At 51.5% G+C, this 21,832-nt stretch overlaps 2 protein-coding genes across 7 annotated transcripts in view; one reads left to right on the forward strand and one right to left on the reverse strand.

The window, feature by feature from the left end:
- Positions 1-17,415, forward strand: part of LOC103662238 (death associated protein) — an 80,727-nt gene extending 63,312 nt beyond the window's left edge. Inside the window, exons 4-5 of one of the 6 annotated variants that reach the window (XM_040630546.1) lie at positions 12,503-12,685; positions 16,912-17,415. In XM_040630546.1, coding sequence (XP_040486480.1) covers positions 12,503-12,685; positions 16,912-17,151 — 423 coding nt within the window. In that variant the 3' untranslated portion in view covers positions 17,152-17,415. Of the gene's footprint in view, positions 1-1,028; positions 2,863-12,502; positions 12,686-13,418; positions 14,133-16,911 lie in introns of those variants that run through there. The other 5 variants (XM_040630547.1, XM_040630550.1, XM_040630548.1 and 2 more) reach the window with 5 other exon arrangements.
- ANKRD33B (ankyrin repeat domain 33B) overlaps positions 16,838-21,832 on the reverse strand; it is an 81,491-nt gene continuing 76,496 nt past the window's right edge. The window contains exon 5 of the mRNA XM_040630545.1: positions 16,838-16,967. The gene's annotated coding sequence lies outside the window, so the exon portion shown is untranslated. The remainder of the gene's footprint in view (positions 16,968-21,832) is intronic.

Below are 21,832 nucleotides of genomic sequence, written 5' to 3' on the forward strand. Positions count from 1 at the left end.
GAGCGGAAGCGGGAGGGGCAGGGAGAGGGAGAGAGAATCTCAACCAGACTCTGTGCTGAGTGCGGAGCCCGAGGTGGGGCTCGATCTCACCACCCTGAGATCGTGACCTGAGCCAAAAACAAAATTCGGATGCTTAACCGACTGTACCACCCAGGCGCCCCCCCCCCAACATTTTTTTTTTTAATGAGCCACCAGCAAACTCGCGTTTGAGGGCTGGCGCGGTGATACCATCCACAGCCCTGTGGCTCGCAGTACATTCCAGCCCTTAGCATGTGATGAATGGAGACCATGCGGTTGCTCAGAGCAGCTCCCCCCAGCGCCCCAAGGCCCCTGGGACAGATGGGAGGCACACCTACTACATGAGGGAAAACTAACTGCTGACCCAAGTCCAAAGCCAGCCCACGGTCGCTTGGCTCTGCCGGAGCACGCCGTGGCTCTAGCCTGCTCGCGGTGGCCTAGGCCCCAGCCACCTCCACACTTGCACTGTTGGCACAAGAAGGCAAGTCCTCCTGACAAATAGCCAGGTACCTTCTCTGAGACTCAGCGGGTTGACTCTGGCTTCACCTCGCAGCTTTCAGCCCCCCGCCATGTGTCTGCTTCCCAGCCAGTACCCTAACTCGGCCGTGGCCGCAAATCAGAATTGAAGACACTGGATTTGGTTCGGTCTTGTCCAAATTGGTCACAAGAACAGTTCTGGCAGAGGAAGGCCACCCAACACCAGCTTAGTGCCGAGGGAGTACCATGGTGACCCGAGCTCATGGCGGGGGCGGGGGGGGGAAGGGGGGCGGCAGAGACTGTGAGCATTCTTACCCCCAGGATGGTTCCTGGGCCTCAGTGCCCCCTTCCGCACTCCAGAGAGTGGCTTCAGGACCCCCAGAGTCCCAGGGGACAGCCCGTTCCCTGCCAGCAGGTTCCCCATGCCCTCCCCCACCGTGCAGGGAAGCCGGTAGACGTGGCGCTGGGGGCCTCGCTGTCGCATGGCCCCGCTGTCCACCGTGAGTGAGCCAGTGCATTCTGTCTCATGACAGGGCGACAAAGACTTCCCCCCGGCGGCTGCGCAGGTGGCTCACCAGAAGCCGCACGCCTCCATAGACAAGCATCCTCCGCCGAGAACCCAGCACATACAGCAGCCTCGCAAGTGAACGGCGTGGACCCAGCGCCCTCCGCCAGCCGTGCCTCAATTTCCCGATCTTTTGTATTTCCCCGGCAAAGAGAACTGGCATTTTCTTTAAGACACCGCCCCTCTGGGAAATCTAAGACAAAGTCAAGTGCCCCTGCCTTTGCCTCAAATTTCCATATCTGAAACTAGAAAGGATTTGACCCTCAACCTGGTGTCCAGGGAGTCCCTGGTTGGTGGCCTTTGAGGATCATGGTGCCCCTGCAAGTGCCATAAGCCGAACTTGCCCAGACCCGCGCCAAGGGAAGTTTCCAGAGCTCAGCTTTACTCCTGTGTCAGCAGTCATCGAAGGCCCTGCCTGTGGTCTTAAAAACAAGAGGGCGCACATTTGGGAAAGTGAGATAGATGGAGACGAGAGGAAAAGTCGCCCACTTCATGCTTTTTAGTAACAGGACCCTGCGTCTTAACAGCTGGGGGAGAACGGGTGTTAATTACGGGGTGGGTGTCAGGAAGGCGGGGCAGGGTAGGTTTTTGGTGAAAGTGGCACCAGGGCCCCTGAATTTCCCTCCCTGTGTGATGGGGTCACTGCACGGGGGGGACAGCAGGTGCTCCCAGGAGAAGCCAAAGAGAAGCTCCCATCATTGAAATGGCCCTTTAATCTCAGGAGCCACATCCTGGAAAATTAGAATCTAGGCAGTCTGCCCGGAGGGAGCACCTCCCAAGTCCGCACTGCCTCCTGATCCAGCCAGCCTCCACCTCCACCAGGGCAGTCGGGCAAGGCTGCGTGTTTCAGAATCCCCTCCAGAGCTGCTTTGAAGTTCAAGAAGTGCCCACCGACCAATGGAGGAATAGACGTAAAGCTAGTTCTGGAACACTCGAGCAAGCGCATTGCACGCACGGAAAGACCAGACGAAAACTTGCCCACTGTCTCCCCAGAGAAAGGTAGAAACACCGCGTTCCCTTTGAGCCAGGAAAAACCTGTCCATGCAACTGCCCTGAATTCCTTCTGCGCAAGTGCAGGTCTGCCTGGGCCCGTGTTCACCTGGGCGAGTCCAATTGTCCTATGCTTTCAGCCCATCTTTCCTGCCTGGAGCTGCCCCAGTCGGCTCCCCGGCTCACGGCTATAGAGTGCCTTCTTTTTCTGAAAAGCCAGAGGGCTGGTCTACTCAGACGTCGCAGTCTCTCCCGGACCAGATGCTTTTGGAGTGGGTACGGCGCTGACATCCCTCTCGCCCGACAGCCGTATCTGCCACCTCTTGCTCTTCCCCAAGGGAGAAGCAGCCCTGTTTCACATTCTAAAGGCAATGTTTGGTTTCCCTTCTCATTGATTTGCTGGGAGGCAGGGTCAACCCTCAAGGCATCCTGTCGTCATGTCTGGTATTTCTTAAGCTGAGATGTTGGTATAACTGGCTTGCAGAGATGCAGACGGTGGGGGGGGAGGGGGATGCTCCGGAGCTCAGCGAGCCAGCAGCCGCCCCCAGCAGCCTCCTGGAGCTGGGTCAGGCCTGTGCGGACCACCACACCCTCCGCTACGAAATTCAGACGCATCCTTGATACTTTTTAGTTTTGTAGCCCGGAGCGCCGTGCTGTTGCCCAAGGTACATCGTTCATGTCCTTTTAGTTACTTCTGGCACCTATCCCTGGGCTCCAGATCATGACATGCAAAATATTTTCCTGAATGCGTTCGTCAGTTGCGAACCTCGAGAATAATACTGATTGTAATAAAACCCTTGCATTTCTTCTCATGGTGTGTATTTTCTTATATTTCAGAGATTTTTCTTTTACATTTTATAGGGGTTCCCAGATGGTTTCAGTAGAATCACCAGCATGCCTATGTGATGGATATTTTCACAAATTGTTGCCCAGACACAAAGTCAAACTGTTGGACACCTTAAGTCTCATCAGCTACTTTAAAAGGTCTTAAAGTGGAAGAGCTTAATGCAGCTGATGAAAACATATTCCTTGCGCCCAGCAGCTGGCCCTGCGCTAGGTAGGCCCTTCAGGACAGACTTCAGAAGGAATTAGTAGTAAGCGCAGGGGTAGCTGTGAGCAGATTTGATGACAAACACATTTGCCTTTATCCAAAGCTCTCCGGGAACACTATGGGTGGGAGGAGAAGGTGAGCACAGCTGTCCAACCTCGAGATCCAGACCGATCACAGGCTTGGACTGGGAGGGTCCCTTGAGGTTTCCCCCACAGGGACTCCCTGGTCAGCTGAGGGCCTGGGTGTCACGGGGGGGGGGGTGACAAGCCAGCATCAGCATCTCCCAACAAGCCTGGCCGTCCCTCAGCCCTGGTGTCCCCTCTGGGGTATGAGTGCATCGGCCTTACTCGATTGAGACCTTAAAGAGCGTCTTCGTATTTAGTACCCCTGGGGGGAGAGTCGGTCTCCATAAATAAATGCTGGTGGCCAGAAACGCCAAACACATGACTGGCATGGAAAAGAATCGCCCCGAGGGTTTTATTACCAACAGCATTGTTGCTCCCCCATTGTTGCCGTAACAAAGTTCCACCAACTGGCTGGCTTGAAACGGTGGAAATGTATTATTTCATGGTACTGGAGTCTAGAGGCTTGGACTCAAGATATCAGCAGGACTCTCCTCCCTAGGAAGGCTCTAGGTGATGCTTACGGCCTTCTTCTGATGGCTGCTGGAATTCCTTGGTGTTTATTGCTGGCTTCGATGTAAATCCAACGGACATCTTCTCTGTGTGCATGTGTGTCCACATCCCCTTCTTCTAAGGACACCGTCAACGGATTAGCGCTCACCTAATCCCGTATGACCTCACGCTAAGGAATTAGACCTGCAAAGACCCTATTTCCAAATAAGGCCACATTCACAGATAGTGGGGATTAGGACTTGATGTGTCATTTGGGGACACATAATTCAACCCAGAGCATCAACTGTGTGCTGAAAAGCCAGGAACCTCCTTCCCTGATCACACTGTTTGACTCCGTGTTCATTTCATAAATCACTTTTCTGAATAAACTTAGCCGTAAGAATGCTTTCCCAGCTGCAAATTAGTGGGAACAGTCACAGCCTGCTTGCAGGAGACGGGGAGAGAGGCAGGTGCATGCTTGGGGCCTCCAGCCGGGTCTCTGTCTGTCCCCAGGTCCCAGCAGCTTGTGAGTCTGCAGCTCTCGGCTGTACCTGTCCTCACCCAGGGTCACATGTTTCTAGATCCCACATCTTCTCTATAAGAGTTTTCCGTCGGTGACGACTGTCCCATTTTACAGATGGGAAGAGTGAAGCACAGTGCCTGGTGGCAAAAGTCGCTGTCAGCAAAAGTTTGTCTAAGAGAGATCTGCCGATAGCCCATAAGCACGTGAAAAGACGCTCAGTATCGTGAGTCACCAGTGAAATGCGAATCACAATCACTTCACTGCCACGGAGATGGCTAAAATCAAAAGTCAAATAATAACAAGTGTCAGCAAAGATGCAGAGAAATCAGAACCCCACGCCGTGCTATTGGGAGCGTAAAATGGTGGCAGCCGCTGAGAGCAGTGAAAACACGTCGACACAAACACACAAACATGTGTAGCGGCACCATTCACAGCGGTCCGAAGGTGCAAACAATCTGAACGTCCCTCAGCTGAAGGATGGATGAGCAACTGTAGTCTGTCTGTACAGTGGAGCCTTCCGTGGCCACAAAGAGGAGTGAGGCACCAAGAGAAGGCACAGGACAGACGGACGGACCTTGAGCACGCTGTTCTCGGTGAATGATGCCGGGTACTTAAGACCGTGCAGTATAGGATTCTGTTCCTAGGAACTGTCCAGAACAGAGGCTAACCAGAGACAGTGGCTGCTCGGGCTGGTGGGGGGCCGGGAGGATAGGAACCGGGTTTCTTCCTGCAGTGATGTAAATATTCAAAAACCCCCTGAAAGGATGCTCGCACACGCCTGTGAATATGACAAACCCATTTGTGCACTTTAAATGGGCACATCGTGTGGTGTGGAAATCCTACCTCAACAAAGAGTTGTTTAAGTCAGTGTGAGCGAGGGGCAGAGCTGAGGCGGGGATCCAGATCATAGGCTAGGGTGCACGTTCAATAAGACACCCCCCCACCTGCTAGCCCAGAAGGGCAGGTGCATGGAGGGGACCCTTGGGGGCCAGGGGATGGCCTGGGGGACTGGCAGGCAGAGGGATTCGGGGGAGCCGGGCAGCAGGATGGCAAAGATCAAGTGAGAGGAGGCAAGGAGATGAGACGGCCTGGAAAGGGCAGTCTGGATACTGAGACCCCAAGGATTATGACTTGGATGCTGAAGTCCTCGGGGCGACAGGGAATCGCAGGGGTGACCGGATGCTAGCAGTTTGGGTAAGCACAGGTGAGTGTAAGCAGAAGGCACAAACCACAGAGAAAGAAGTTCTGTGATGAGGACAAATGCCGATCTAATCTAAAAATCCCACAGGGACGAAAAGCTCTGCTTAGCGGCCGCCCTTTGACGGGAGGGGGGCAGGGCAGGCGCCGGCTGGGCTGTCCTGCGCTGAGCTGAGCCTTAACCGAGGCGGGGTCTTGAGCAGACATACCCAGGCCTGCCCATGACGGTGAGGTGGGGAGGGGGACTTGGGGCAAGGAGTGGGGCAGGGGGCCATGCACTGGGGGGGAACCAGCTTACCCCTGCTGCTTCCAGCCTTGCCCCTACTGAGGCCAGTTCTTCAATTAGCATCTCTGGTCCTCAGTTCTCCACCTGACTGGGCCATTATGTGTGCAGAGAAAGGGGTTTTGCAAGGATGAAAAACAATCACGGATATTAACTTCCGGGTTAATACAGATACCAGTTTCAAAAGGACAGCGCTCCCAATGTGGGCAGGTGGCACTGGTAGGGTGCAGAGATTTGGGATAGCAGGGACAGAAGATTGCAGAGGGATGGCTGGATCAATGCCAGTCCAGGCTGTGTCCAGGAACAACAGTGTGGCATTGGAGAGGAGGCCAGAGAGGCCCAGCTAATGATCAGCAGAGCAGGGATGGGCAGATCCTTAGGACCCTGAGGACCCTAAGGACCCCATAGGACTGATGTGACCCAGAGGTCAACAAGGCTTGCATTTGCCCTGGCTTCTGCCTGCTGTGCACTGGGCTTCTGTCACCCCAGCACGAAGCTCAGCCCCTTGACTGGTTTCGGCAAGAAATCCCCTGGTAACGTTTACAGGTGTTACTGGGTTGATGGAGACTTGAGAGGTTATGGGGAGGCATGCATGGTGGTGCTCCTGGGCTGCCCCCTCATCCAGGGGCTGCCCAAGGAGCCAGAGCCTGTGCCCTGCCCTGGGATAGACCGAGAAGCAGACCCCCTCTCCAAGCTGGATCAGCTGTGAGGCCCACTGCCACCCTGGCCGGGTCTGGGGAGACCAGCTCCGCACTCTCAACACCTCCCTCCTGTGCCATCCCCTCCCCTGGGTCCAGGGAGAAGGACAAGGGCCACATGTCAACCCCTGCTGGTCCTCAGGTCCACACTTCCGACCTCAACACCCATCCCCCTCAGGGGCCACCTCAGCACCACTCTTCAGTCTAGGGTCAGCCCCTGATGGAGCTCTGCCGGCCGCCATCGGAGCTCAGAGCCAGGGCTGGCCCTGCGAGCTCACGTTCCCCTCTCCCACTTAGAACCTGCAGGGCCTGGCTTTTCTTCGGCAGGCCTCAGCTTTATCACTGCCGAATGGAACCATCCTGAACTTCTAGGGAGGGGGGCTGTGTGCGTATTGCCGCGGTGAGCTCTCAGTCGATCCTAATTGATCATCTTTATCGTGTTGGTGGTTAATTTATGACACAAGACCAGAGACACCGTGAGATTCTGCCCGATTCAAGCAAACACCAGAAGACGCTGCGGAACAGGGCAAAGGCAGTGGGGGGCCTGTGATGGGCCTTTCGAGCACCCTCAGGCATGACGTTCTCAAAGGCTAACTCCAGTGCACGCAAGCACACGCCCAAACCCAGAAAATACTGTCCCCCATCCTTGGTCCTGGTGCTTTCACAAGCTAGGTAGGGACGCAGAGATCCGGTGTGTGCACCGGGAGCAAAGCGTTAGGGTGCAACGGGCCCATAGCTTCACCGAAACCCGCCAGAAACGGTGGGAACCCCTGGAGACCATGGAATGACCACCAGCAAAGTGGAGGGCACTGCCCGGCCCAGGTGGGGTCACCACGCTCAGGTGCCCCATAAAGGGGCAAGGCTGGAGGGAGGACCTGGAGGGAGAGGAAAGATACTGCCAAACCCAGCAGGTTTTCAATTAATGAATTAATTATTTTTAAAACACCTGTCTCCGGCCTCAATGGCCGTGGCACTCTTCTGCTGCTCTGCAACTTTTTTTAACTTCCCAGCTGCCGTGCTGGTTAAATGCTTCTTTTTTGCAAACCCCAAAGTCAACTTTTTTCCCCAAGACTTGGTATCCTGCTGGCCTCTGCAGTATAAAAACAAAAACAAAACAAAACCAAAAAAACCCAGGCATTTCATAACCATCCCAGGGGGCGTCTACAGCCATCTGCTCCTGGAGTGGAGGGGGCTGAGTAGGCGGTGCCGGTTAACTGTGAAACTCGGAGTATTTGAAATTTCTTCCATAGTTGCATTAGCCAGAGTTCTCCAGAGAAACAGAACCGACAGGAGGTGATGGTGGGTGATGATTGGTATAGATCGATGATCGCTAGCTAGAGAAATAAAGAAATCTGCAGGGTGGGCCAGCAGGTGCGAGACCCAGAGAAGAGTCCAAGTTCAAGCCCAAAGGCCGTCTGCTGGCTGAACTCCCCCTGGGAGCTGGAGGAGGTCAGTCTTTCGTTCTTTTCAGGCCTTCACATGACTGAATGAGGCCCATCCACAGCATGGAGGGCACCTGCTGCCCTCAAAGTCCACTGACTTCTGTGTAAATCTCAACCATAGCCTCCCAGAACCATCCAGAATCACGTTCGACCAAATGTCGAGGCCCCGTGGCCCAGCCAAGAGGACACATAAAATGAGCCATCCTGACTTTTCATTGCTGCTCATTTTTCTCGGGTTCCTGTTTTCACCTTGGCCACGCTGAAGCATCTGCCTCTCTTCTGTCGAACATCTAAGCGGCCCTTCCGAACAGACTGTCTAAAATGCAATTAAGGGCATTCAGGACAAGAGAAAATAATTTCTCCCTCACCCTACCCTTTAGTGCTAAATATTATAAGTTCAACTGCTATGCTTTAAAAAAAAAAAAATTCCAGGGGCGCCTGGGTGGCACAGCGGTTAAGCGTCTGCCTTCGGCTCAGGGCGTGATCCCGGCGTTGTGGGACCGAGCCCCACATCAGGCTCCTCCGCTATGAGCCTGCTTCTTCCTCTCCCACTCCCTCTGCTTGTGTTCCCTTTCTCGCTGGCTGTCTCTATCTCTGTCGAATAAATAAATAAAATCTTTAAAAAAAAAATTCCAATTTGTCAACTGAAAAAGACCCAACATGATCTGATGTAATGAACTGATAAAATGAGGGAGATTTGGGACTTCACCCCAGAAGCCCTGAATCAGCTTTTTGATTGCCTTTCAGCGCTGTCGTTCTGTGCTGCTGAGGGTCACCTAAAAGAGAGTCCAACATGTTGTCGCACAAGGGCTCAGTTTCCATGCAAGTTACCAGAAACCTGTTTGCGTCATTCTTTCAATAGAGATGTATCGAGAACATGGAGTGTATCTGGAGCACTACCAAAGTTTCATTATTCTGGGGCAGTGGTTTTCACCTGGGGGTGATTTTACCCCCAGAGAACCTTTGGCAATGTGTGGAGACATTTTTAGTTGTCCCAGCTGGGGATTGGGGAGGAAGAGAGAGGTGCTGGTGGTAGCATCTGGTGCGTAGAGGCCAGGGATGAAACCAAAAATCTTACAATGCACAGGACAGCTCCGACAACAAAGAATTATCCAGACCAAAATGTCAACAACCAGGGTTGAGAAGCCCTAATGGTCCTGTTCTAGAACTCCGTGACTTCTAACAATGCAGTTACATAGTTAGAGGCAAATTTCCCTCATCCTGGAATCTTGAAAAAAATGATATATGTGTTTCAGTGACAAGCGCACGTTTGGTGCAAGCAGCTAAAATAGCTTGAGCTTGTGTGTGCTTTTCAGTCCCTGGAGCAGCAAATAGCAAATGGCCCTGGTGTGGTTGTAAAGGAAAGTTTTAGATAAAGCAAGGCTTCCCTTCAGGGAGAGCATGCAGTCTTCTCCAGCATGAGGGGGGCTTCCCCAGTCATCGATACACGGAAGAGAGGAGATAAATGTCCCCCGTGGCCTCCCCAGCACACTCACTAGGACAGACAGGACAGACACCCAGGCTTTTGACTCAGCTACTTCATCTTCTCCTAAGAAGGTCTAGAAACCTCTTCCAAATGACAGCATCCTGTTTTCCAAAAGGGACCGTGTGTATCTCAAGCTGATTAATCTCCGAGTTAGTGCACGCGGCAGAGGGGTGAAGAGCAAAATTGGAAAATGGGCATCTCTGCAGAGCGAGCAGCCGAGCACGATGTGGAGGGATGAGAAAGCTGTGTGGGTACAGATCTCCTTTGGGCAGGGACTCGGCCGCACCTTGTACCCCCGTGTCCTGGCAGAGTCCCCAGCCACCCACCAGCAGCCCCTCCGCAAACCCTTGTTTTGGCCATGGTAGGACTAAGGCCAGCTGTGACCTCCTGGGGGAGGTGGTCGCTTCTTACTCACAACTCCGTCCTACCGGGGTGACACACTGGGAAGGTGACATCCTCTATACCCCTTCGAGATGAGGATGTCCAATGAGCTGGCTCTCCGTTTAGCAGCAGCGTGTACAACTAGACCACATTCCAAGGTACATAGAAACCACATTTCAAAGCATGAGATGGAACAGAAGTTTGCAAAAGTCACGTGCTTCATCACAACATTCTCCACCCTCGATGCCAATGATGCCTCGGCCTCTGTGCGTCAGTTGGCTAGAAACTTGTGGGTTCAGTCACTTCTAGAAACACTGTCAGGGTGTCACCCCTAACCGGGGAAGCCCTGGTTGACCACAGAGTCACTGGGTACAAAGGAGTAGCACTTTCAGTGAGGTTAAGACTCCTCCTGGTTCTGGTCACCAGACTTCTCAAACAGCAGAGGCGATGTCAGGCCAGAGCCAGGAAAGCGTTCCCTGGATGTCCTTGCCCACAACAACAGAGCACTGCGGGTGAGTCCCCGTCCTCACTTGTGGGACCAGGGCAAGAAACCCACATCCTGGCACGTGCCACCTCTCCGACTAGTGTAGGCTGGGCCTGAGGAAAGGAGATTTTTTAGTAGGAAGGACCTCTGAACAAAAATTACAACCAGAACAAACCAACCTAAGCAACAGGGTTCGGAGTCACCATAAGTCAGTCCTTCTAGCATAATCGGGAAACCCCCACAAAGACGTATAATGTCACATCATATACATTTCCCAGCCCTAGGATGACGCTAAGCCCATCCTGCCAGTTAAGATAACTCATGAATTCCTTCATAGATTTATGGTTTGGCTTTCATAGCTAAAGCTTTTTTTTCTGCCTTAAAACGAAGGTTGTCTTCAACTTAATAAGTTATTTTACTATCTTCATAGAGGCTCTTAGTATATTAAAAGGACCCCCCCAAAAAAGTTATCCTAGGAAACAACAACAAAACCAAAAGATTATTACTTTGCAGGCACGAAGTACTGCGACATCTCAGAAAGAGAATCTGCATCAGCGTGATACACAAGTATTTTCTTCGAGGACAATTAAGGAACTGAACATATAAGAAAAGGATAAATGGGCATTGATGAATCAATGCTTTGTTTCAACTATATAAATTTACCCAGAGTTACACTGTTTTCCATAAATCCCAAGGTCACCCAAGTAGATATATTTCCCACCCCCACCCTCACCACCAGCATTTTCATCATCACTGCCGCCATCTTCCTCCTCCTCCTTACCTTTATTGAGCACTTACCACGCGCCAGGGCTCATAGCAACTCCACCCGGTACACGTTACCGCCGCTGTTATATAGACAAGACAACTGAAGCCCTAGTGTGGTAAGCAACTTTCTTGTTCACGTAGCTAGCAGCAAGGCTGAGACTGATCTGACACCAAGCTCTAGGCTTTCCGCCACCAATCTTGATAGAACAGAACACTCCACTATCATTTCCACACTCAATCCATCGCCCACCCACTGACAACCCAGACCATCTCTGGGGTCCCCTACGGAAGAGCGCTCCAATGTTCCCCTGCCAACCAATGGAAGTCATCCCAGGGGGCAGTAGGTCCCAAGAGTTTGGCAACAACCCTCCGGTTGCCAAACATCTAAATTGAAGCCTGAGAGATGCCTAGGTCCTGCTCCCAGGATGAGTAGCCCTAGGAGAAATGTGAACCCCGTTCCTCTTGAAGGTCTTTGTTGGGCCAGATCACTAAAGGGAGGAAATCATGAAAGACTAGATTTAAGTCCTGCTTCACTGTCTGAAAATCCAAGTCTAAGTTCTAGACATTGTCTTCTCCAGCAGTAAATGGGACCCTCCTAGGCACACGCTGCCAGTGCTCACCTCCAGTGGGGCTGGAGCAGCAAACTAGAAAGGAAAGTTCTATGAGGAGAGCCGGTCTATGCTGGTGAGAAGCCCCCAAAATCAGATGGAGAAGTGGACAGGACCTCCTTCTGCTTGTACCCCAGGAGATGATTGAGAGCAGAAAATAAGAATAAATCATTGACTTTCTTCTGCTTTGATGCAGGGATGCCAGTTTCTCCTCTATACCCACTCCCCCTTCCTCTTTGGAATAGAGCCCCGTTTTCAATGTATAGGCAATGTCCCCAGTTCCATGGCTCCATTTTTCAACCTCATGGTATATGTGGCTGCAAGACAAAGTTCTGGTGAATGCCATACAAGCGGGTGGTGCCTTAAAGGGAGGTGAATCATCCAGGAGATTGGCCTCTTGTTGCCCTTGACCTCTTTCTCCTACGTGGAAAACAGGTGTGATGCCTTGTACTCCAGCAGTCAGCTTGGATTATGAGGCAACCGTGGGAATGGGTGCTCCTGCCACAGATACAGAAGGATAGAAAGAGGCTGGGTCCATGATGAGAGTGACACCACTGTGCCAGCCCCAGCCTGCCTCTCTAGACTTTGCCTAGAGAAGAACAAACCCTGACATATTTTAGCCACTCTTTTTTGGCCATAACAGAAAAGTTTAGAGCACAGACTTTGAAGCTGGACCTTGATTATATCTCAGCACCTCCACTCACTAGCACTGAGACCTTGCAGAGGTTTCTTGACCTCTCTGTATCTCAGTTTCCCCACATGTAAAATGAGGTGAATAATAGTTTCTATGTGACCGGGCTGTTGTGTGCCTGGCACACAGTAGCATGATAAGCTTTTATAGTGGTGTAAATCATAATGAGGGTGATGGTTATGACGATATCAATGACAATGACCGTTATTGAGTTTTCGTTCATATGCAGCTCAACAGAATCCTATTTGACACAAATACTCACAGTGGCCAAGTAGGTGTGGGTTTTCCCTGGAACAAAGGAGGAGACCTTGTTCCTTCACCTCCTTCAGCGGCTGCTCCAGGAAGCCATGAGGTCAGAAAACCACAGGCCAGTTTCCAGGAAGGAGCACCCGGAGCAACCCTGGGAACCCCGGTAAATGACTTGTTCAGCCAACTACCAGGTTCAGTTTTGCTAAGTTGGCAGACGAGTTTTAGGCATAGAGAGGATGTCCAGGTTGTGTAAGGGAAGGAGGGAGGAGAGACCATCCAGAGACCACGGGGTAAGGATGAGGTCCCCGAGGGAGCAGATGCCTAACCGGGGAGAGTTGGTAAGGTTGTCAGGGATGATGCTCCACGCGCCTGACCCCCCACCCCACCCCTTCTGAACCCTACAGTGAGACCCCTAGGCTCCTCATGCGCCTTCCCATCCTGTGCCCACAACTTCTTTAAGAAAGCAGCGTAGTTTTCGCTCTATTAGTAGTAGAGAACAGAGAAGCTCACAGTAATTCGACACTTTGTTGGCTGTATTGTTCAATCTCTTGGGACAGCGCCAGGCTCCACTGTCCTGTGCTCCAACCCTGAGGACACTGGCACAGGCCAGAGTCAGGACCACTGGGTGCTGGTGGAGGGACGGCACTCTCAGCGTGATAAGGCTCAAAGTAAAGGCTCTCACCACCTTGTGGAAAGCCCACTTCCCTCCGTGGCTGCTTTTCTAAGTTCCAGGTGGCTGGATGGTCAGAGCACAGGTTAGCAGCAACCGTCTAGCTCAGGGGTCCCCCTCCTCCCAGAAGGCCTGAGGATGGGCCTCTTTGCCAGGCTCCACTGCGGGCTCTGAGGAGAAATGATGCACTTCTCCCAGGGGCCACCCTTCTTCCTTTACATTGTAGTTGGAAAGATCTTGACGCAGATGGCCTGGGACACTGCTCCTGGCACTGAGGCCACCACAGCTGCTAAGCCCAACACAGGTTATAGTCTCCTACACCAAGATTTCAGCACAGCCCTAACAGCGAGAAGCTGGGACACCTCTCCACCTGCGGAGACCATGCACGATCCAAGGCAGTTCACCAGAGCAGGGGCTTACTCATGGCCTGGGGCTGAAGAGCTCTGGCTGGATTCTGTCTGGGAGAAGACTTCCCAATGGGCCTTTAAGACATGTCTGTCCTCCTCCCCACTGCAAGCCGTTATTATGCTGACCTACCTTCCACTGGGAATCACAAGGGTTCTTGAGAGACGTTCCTGATCACTTGGAGGTCATAGAGGCAGAGAAGAGATGGAGAACCCCTAAGGACTGCCAACCAAAGTAACCAGCAAAGAGTCTATGTTCAGAGTGGCCCCCAGCACTCTGTCCAGACTGGCAACAGGCAGAGTGTGCAGCGATCATTCAGAGACTCTTTCTTTAAGGAAATGATGAACACTGCCAGGGTCACAAGGAAAGCATGTAGCAAAGCCAGCAGTGGACCCCAGTCTGTCTGTCTCCACAGACCTTTCCCCACACAGCCTAGAACATGTGTATTGTCATGTTGTTTAATTCAGCAAGCCAAGCATCTTCTTCCCCGTATGCTTTTCTGGGAGGAAAGCCAGGCTGAATCTAATAAAGCAGGGTATTGTCCACACTGCTGTTCCTACTGAGCTGATTTAGCTAGTTGCCACTGTCATTTAATATTGTCCTTGTCAAACACCAGTCCCCTGATCAACATGGCCTGATCAGCAGTATCCCGAGAGGCATTTGGTAGCGGGACAGCCACCACTTCCCCCCGGCCAGGGGCAAGTGGCCGGGGCAAGTCCGTTCTTCTCCTCCTCCTGGGCAGATGAAGGGAGGAGGTTGGTGGCTGCCCCAGGTGTGCTTGGGGCCTCCTCTGGCTCCTGCTCACGTCCCAGGCACAGAGCCCAGACCCATGCATGACCCGGAGATGCACACAGAGGGCAGCTGAGATGGGAGGGGAGCCGCAGACCCCGAATGACCCATGGACGGAGGCTCAAGCTCAGCTTTTGAGGCTGTCCCAGGACCAGGAACAGAGAAGGAAGTGACTCCCTTTTCTCCTTGTTTCCGTGGGATGGAGGGACTTTTGTCTGGGGGAAGTCGAGTGCATTTGGTATGAGTGTTGGCTGTGACCACTCTTTTGGCATCAGGATAAAAAGGTCCGGCGCCATGGATGTGGCCTCTGGACGGTCGAGGAGCTTTCAGAGCCAATGGGAAGAGAGCAGGTGTGAGTGGGAGATGGTGCGGGGGAGGGCAGCGTTTAGACCTCCACTCCCCACCTGGGAGTCTGGTCTAAAGTTAGACAGCAGATGTCCCTGTGACTGTCCCTAGGTTTTAGTCTGGAGTACAGCAGAGAAAGGAGGAAGCTTTTTAGTGACTGCCAACTCTGTCAACCTTGTTAAAGATCTCGGTACAGTTTCTGTGCCATTTAATTAAATCTTCCTGAAAGCCCTACAAACCAGGAAAATCCCCACTTTTTAATTTAATTTAATTTAATTTTATTTTATTTATTTTTTTAGAGAGAGAAAGAGTGAGGGGATTGGGGGGACAGAGGGAGAAGGAGAAAGAGAATCTCAAGCAGGCTCTGCATGGGGCATTAGATCTCACAACCCTGAGATCATGACCTGAGCCAAAATCAGGAGTCAGACATTTAACTGACTGAGCCACCCAGGTGACCCCACTTTAAAAACAAGGGCACTGAAGCATGAGGTTAGGGTACTTGCCCAGAGCCCTGCAGCCAGAAGGGGGCAGAGCGGATGCAAGGGTCCAGGCTCTCCTGGCTCCTCTGTGCCGCCCCCCAGAGGACGGAGCGGGACTATGCCCGTGGCCTATTACCCAAGGGCCTCAGTCCCAAGTTAGGAAGCCAGCGCCCAGCTCACCAGTCCGCAGATACAACTGGAACTGCCTGGGGCCAAGCCCTGTTCCAGATGCTGGAAGATGGTGCTGAACCACAGAGACACGGCCTCTACACTGGTGGCCTTCAGGGGCGGAGCGAGAAGGGGCTGGTGCCACCAGAGGCCAGCAAGGCGGGGGCGCTGGACAGTGAGTGCTGGGAAGGGGTCCCGCGGGCGTGCAGAGTTTAGGGGGGGCAGCATTCCCAGGCTCCCAGCGTCTCTGACTCCATCATCTGGGGTGGTATGGGTTGAATTGTGTCCCCCAGCAAGACTTGTTGAAGTCCTAGCCCCAGATGCCTGTGACTGTGACCTCATCTGGAAATAAGATCACTGCACATACAATGAAGATGAGGTCATACTGGATAGGGTGGGGGCTAATCCAATGACTCGTGGCCTAAGAGAGGACTGTGTGGACACAGACACACGCAAAAGGAAGACGGCCATGTGGTGGTGGTGTCTCCACAAGCCAGAGACACCAAGGGTTGCTGGCAACCCACAGAAGCTGGAAGAGGTAAGGAGGGATCCCGCCACAGCCTCCAGGGGGGCACAGCCGTGCTGACGCTGTGATCGCGAACGTCCGGGTTTTGAAGCCATCCAAGTTAGTTCCGACGGTCACAGCTATCACAGGAAACAAATACAGCTGGGAGGAGGTATTTCCGACAATTTTCCAAGAGATGCTGCTGCGACTGGGCCCAGGCACCCTGGCCTGAGTGTGGGACTGGCATGAGTGGGTAGAGCTCAAAAGACACAGGTGGGGGTTCAGCATGGGGTGGGACTTGTGCCCAGCCCTGCACAGCAGTGGGAAGGAAGAAGGCCAGGAAATGCTGTTCCTGTCCAACCCATGACCTTCCCCATCCAACCCCACAGAGGGCACCATGTACTCCAACCAAGGGAGGAAAACAAGTCATGTACCTGGGAGGGCCATCCCAGTGGGGTTTGGTGAGGAAGGACCCCAAGCCTGCCCCCGGCAATGACCACTCAGAACAGTTAATAGGTAAAAGCCAGTCTCCCCTTCCCCAGGAGGCAGCCCAAGGACAGGGGGTGATGGGGCAGTGTGGGACACCTAAGGGCTCCCAGCCAAGGGACTCCTTTGTCCAGGCAGTGACGACACTTTGCAACCTTGTCCACTACGAGATAACTCTCCCACCATACCCCTGAATCCTCCTGTTCCTGGTGGCCCGGAGGGAGGCAGCCTGGTCCAGCTTCTCATGTAGGCTCATGGCACTATTAATAAAGCTTCTTTTTTCAATAAGAGCTAAAGAAAAGTTGAAATCTTACCCTCACAACTAATTTCTTGATTTTGTTTAAATAATGCTTTTGAAATACCAAGGTCGACTAGAGTTTTGAGTTAAACATTTATTTGATTGATTGATTTTTAGCCAGGAAGATGTATTAACATTTTGTTAGATTTTTGTTTAAGTGAGCGTGATAATGGCAGAACGATGCAGGCTGGGCTGCGGCCGGGTTGGGGAGCCCTGGGGTGCACATCAGACTTTGTTTCGTCAGCAGGCCGGAGGTTTTCAGGCCACCTGGGCCGCCCGGGCCACCTTTCCTGTCCCCGCCTGCAAACAAGCAAGGACGTCATCAAGGGAGATGGCAGGCATGACCGTGGGGAGCCAGCAAGCAGGGCTGCATGCAGGCAGGAGTCCTGAGGTCCTCGGAGCTGACGTTCTCGACCACCCGACCACCCGACCGCCCCGGTGTGGAGACACTGCTCCCGAAGCTTGGGGTCAGGGTGGGCAGTGAGGGAACGCACCTGCTGGAGGCCTATCCCACCGTGCCCTTGGCTGCTGTGGGCGGGAGCCTGGAGCTTCACCGTGCCCCAAGCAGACTCAGTCAGGGAAATAAAGGGGACGAGACCACGCGCCCCCCCCTTGTCCCCTCTCTTTTCACATCCCAGTTTTCGCTTTAAGGACTATCCCTCGTACGTGTTCCTATTTACTAATATGTCACCCAACACATACACCTGTTTTTCAGAAACAACAAATACAAATAAATCTCCAATCACAATCTTGGCCTAGAAAATTTTATTTAAAATTTGACTTCCTATTTAGGTCCTTCCTTAATAATTATGATTTTCGGGGAGTAGAATGACAATCTTTTAATGGGTCAGACTTCAGACTTCCTAGCAGAGTGGAATTTCCCAAATAAATAGGAGCTGTTTTTAGTCTCATCAAAAATCACCTAGGGGCGTCTGGCTGGCTCAGTCAGTGCGGCACACGACTCCCGATCTCGGAGACGTGAGTTTGAGCCCCACGCTAGGGGCAGAGATTATTTTTTAAAAAATAGTAAAAATCTTTAAAAAAGAAAGAAAAGAAAGAAACACAAATGCCAATATTTAAAAAATTACATTTGACTAAATCCTAATTTCACAGTTTTATACAAGACACCTTGTGATAAAATGTGATAAAATGAGAGAGAAAACCCCACAATATGTCAAAGACTATGATCTGAAATTTATAGCAAAATCCTACAAATCGGTAAAACGGACACCAAAAAGTACAATAAAGAACAAAGGAGAAACAGATACAAATAAGGAATCCGTCAAACAGGAGATAAAAATGGTCGAAAGACACACGAAACCATGCTCTTCCTCACCAATAATTGCAGAACTGAAAATTAAAATGAGATACAGCTTTTTAACCATCAGACCAGCAACCGTCAGAAAGTCAGACGAACAGCCGGTGTTGCTGCGGGAGGGACGAGGCCTGTTTTGTTCACGGGCAGGTGGGTGAAGACTCACTCAGGAGCCCTGGGAAAGAACAACCCCGCTGTGACTATTGAAATTAAAATCTGCCTTCCCTTCACCCTGGCCAATCTCCTCTACACGCCAATCCTAGACAAACATTCCCTGTGCAGACCAGCAGGTCAGGCCAAGGCTCTTGGTTACTCGTAAGTGGTAGGAACCGAAAATACTGCGATAACCCGAGACCAGGAGATGGTTCAGTGAACCGGGGCGCATCTCTACTGAGGAATACCGGATGGAACCCGCATGAACAATGGGGCCAAACGTGCTCTTCCCAAAACAGGAGTGACGCAAACCGTGCGTACGACGTGATCTCGTTTGTGTAACACACGAAGGGAAGAAAACATCTAAAGCTATTTCTAGCAGGATGCATAAATAATTGGAGGGACTGCGCAAGGGGAGGGTCAGTTGCTTTTCATCTGAGACCCTTTTACAGAGTTTGGTTTATTTTTCTGAGTGTACGCATTACTTTTTAGGTATTAAGAGAAAATAAAACTAATTTTAGAGTTCTTTGATAAGCTTTTCCAGGACATGTTTCAAATAAATAAAGTCCAGAACAACATTTACATTGTACCCGTTAGGTAAGAATATACACAGAGCTGCCTGGGTGGCTCAGTAGGTTAAGTGTCTGCCTTCAGGCCAGGTCATGATCGCAAGGTCCTGGGATGAAGTCCCGAATCCCGAGGAGTCTGCTTCTCCCTCTGCCCCCTCCCCCTGCTTGTGCGCTCTCTCTGTCAAATAAATAAAATCTTAAAAAAAAAAAAAAGAATACACATAAAAACAAAGCCCCCCTGAGAAGAGGAGGATCGCACGGGATTATTTTAACATCAGTGAAAATATTCCTGGATAAATCATTAACTTAAAAACCTTACCACTGAAGAGTGAAGTAAAAGTGTGTCAGAAGAAGCAAGTGCACATCTATTTCGAGCAAAGTAAGTGACATTAAAAATACTGACATATTTAATTGTCTCATTTTCTAATTAATACACACTTTGGTTTATTCCAATACCACACCACTGTACCATGAGAATGTTTATTTCACAAGTGATTTTTAATCCTGTAGCCACCATCCCCCCGTATTTTTACATTATTTTCTCTATACATTTTAAATATGAGATACAGAATTTGTCAGAAGTTAAAAGGGATGGGGCACCTGGGTGGCACAGCGGTTAAGCGTCTGCCTTCAGCTCAGGGCGTGATCCCGGCGTTATGGGATCGAGCCCCACATCAGGCTCCTCTGCTATGAGACTGCTTCTTCCTCTCCCACTCCCCCTGCTTGTGTTCTCTCTCTCGCTGGCTGTCTCTATCTCTGTTGAATAAATAAATAAAATCTTTAAAAAAAAAAAAGTTAAAAGGGACAGACACATTCTTTCTGCTGAATAAGGTATCATATTTAACTTAAAGCTTATTATTAACCTTTTGGATAGAAAGAATTTGAAGCTGCCGGGAGTCGCATGTATTTGTAGGTCCCGAAGTAGCCCTGAGGTCTAAATAGGAAAATATCTTTTATAAACTGTAACAAAACTCACCTCAAAATAAAAACCTATGCAATGTATACAGTTCCATCCGGAGTCAACATTTTTATAATATCCACTTTCGGAAACAACAATGAAAATAGCTTTACATTCAGAAAACAGAGCCTATCTACCGAGATGGCCTAACTAGCAATCTGGCACCCCGTGCTGAGGTCTGCTCGGCTCTCTTATGATTAAAAACACACCCCCTCAGACGCCCCCAAAAAAGCCAGGCAGGACAATGATCTGAACGAAGAGAATTCCAAGGAGAGCTTTTTCTGTTCATCTGACCAGGGGATCTCATTCCCAGTCCTCAGGACGTCCGCCAGGCTCCCAGGGTTTATAGGGTCACCAGAGCTGTGCAGCTCCAAACCAGCTTCTAGAACATCTGCTCAAAAACCGGCATTAGGGGCGCCTGGGTGGCACAGCGGTTAAGCATCTGCCTTCGGCTCAGGGCGTGATCCTGGCGTTATGGGATCGAGCCCCACATCAGGCTCCTCTGCTGTGAGCCTGCTTCTTCCTCTCCCACTCCCCCTGCTTGTGTTCCCTCTCTCGCTGGCTGTCTCTATCTCTGTCGAATAAATAAATAAAATCTTTAAAAAAAAAAAAACGGCATTAAAGTGCTTCAACACAACCTCCCAAAACATGATAAAGCGTCAGGTCAAGACAGGTCACTGCTCTCCCTGGAACCACCAGCTTCATGATTTCTCACCTACCATTCCTTTTAAAAAAAGACAAAGGCGTAACACTAGGATGAACCCATTTCTCTCAAAACCCCAACTGGGTTAGCTTTCATTAGACTACCTAATACTTGGGCAGACTTGGGAAAATCCTAGTGCTTCCTCAGGGAAAGATGGCATTGATTGTATGGCTAACCTGGCACCAAATTCCAAGAAATTCAGTCCCCACCCCGTGGCCACCACGGAATGGCTGGTGGAGCTCCCCAAGCAGAGTCGTCTCCGGCTTCCGCCTCCCGATGCAAAGGTTGAATGTCAAAGGCAGAGAGATGTCCCAGATTTGGCTACTGGACCTTGCCCAGGAGCTCCTGTAGGGTTATGACACACTGGCTGTGTTACGTGTCCCATCGAACAGAGTGCTTCCCATGAGTCCTGGGCTGCCCCACCCCCCTGAACACACTCACTGAAGCAGGTCACCCTTGACCTTCCCTGGGAGCCACAGCAGAGGTCACCTTTGGGAGCACAAAGCCCGGTCTCCTTTCAGTTCATGTGAGTGTGCACGCCCGCGGGCGTGCACTATGACACACTGGCTGTGTTACGTGTCCCATCGAACAGAGTGCTTCCCATGAGTCCTGGGCTGCCCCACCCCCCTGAACACACTCACTGAAGCAGGTCACCCTTGACCTTCCCTGGGAGCCACAGCAGAGGTCACCTTTGGGAGCACAAAGCCCGGTCTCCTTTCAGTTCATGTGAGTGTGCACGCCCGCGGGCGTGCACACTCACGCCGTAGCACACACTGTCCACTTTGGCACGGCTGGCAGCCAGGGGCCGCTGGAGCCCTGCAGGGGCTGTGTCTTGTGTCAGGCGGGGTCACAGGAGATCGCGTGCACGGCACTGGCATTCAATGGAGTCTCTCGAACATTAGCTAAATCAGTTCAGGTAGTGGTGGGTTTGTGTTTTTGCCTTTTTTTTTTTTTCCAAAAACAACCTCCAGAAGGAATTTTTTTAGCCTCTTCTTTTAAATGTTAATGAAGAAACACGTGAATTCAAGGTCCCAGAAAGGAGCAGCTGACTCCAGAGTTATCCAGGCGAACGAAACAAGTTCTAAACGCATTGAGGTGTGAAAACGGGGAACACAGCCATCAGCCTTTCCGGAAGAACTGTTTTGTTGTACATTCTTTATGGGGTGACAGCACCCCCACTGTGACGATTATCTACCCAACGCCAGTTGCTGCCACACATGTGACCTCATTGTTCTCTAAGGGCCAGTTGTGCTGGACCCCCCTGCCTTCCCTCCGCTACCAGACGGTGGTCTGGGAACCGACGACCCCGCACACGGGGAACTTGGCCCGGAGGGGACTCCGTGTGCGGAGAACCCACGGCCAGTGCAGACTCGTTATCCACACAGGCTGGAAAGGGTCCCGAGCAAATATTGGGGTAGCGTGTTCGAATGTTCCCGAATGCTATAAAAAAGAACAAGTGTGAGCACT

This window comes from Ursus maritimus, unplaced genomic scaffold, assembly GCF_017311325.1.
Source record: "Ursus maritimus isolate PB19 unplaced genomic scaffold, ASM1731132v1 scaffold_15, whole genome shotgun sequence".
Lineage (NCBI taxonomy): Eukaryota > Metazoa > Chordata > Mammalia > Carnivora > Ursidae > Ursus > Ursus maritimus.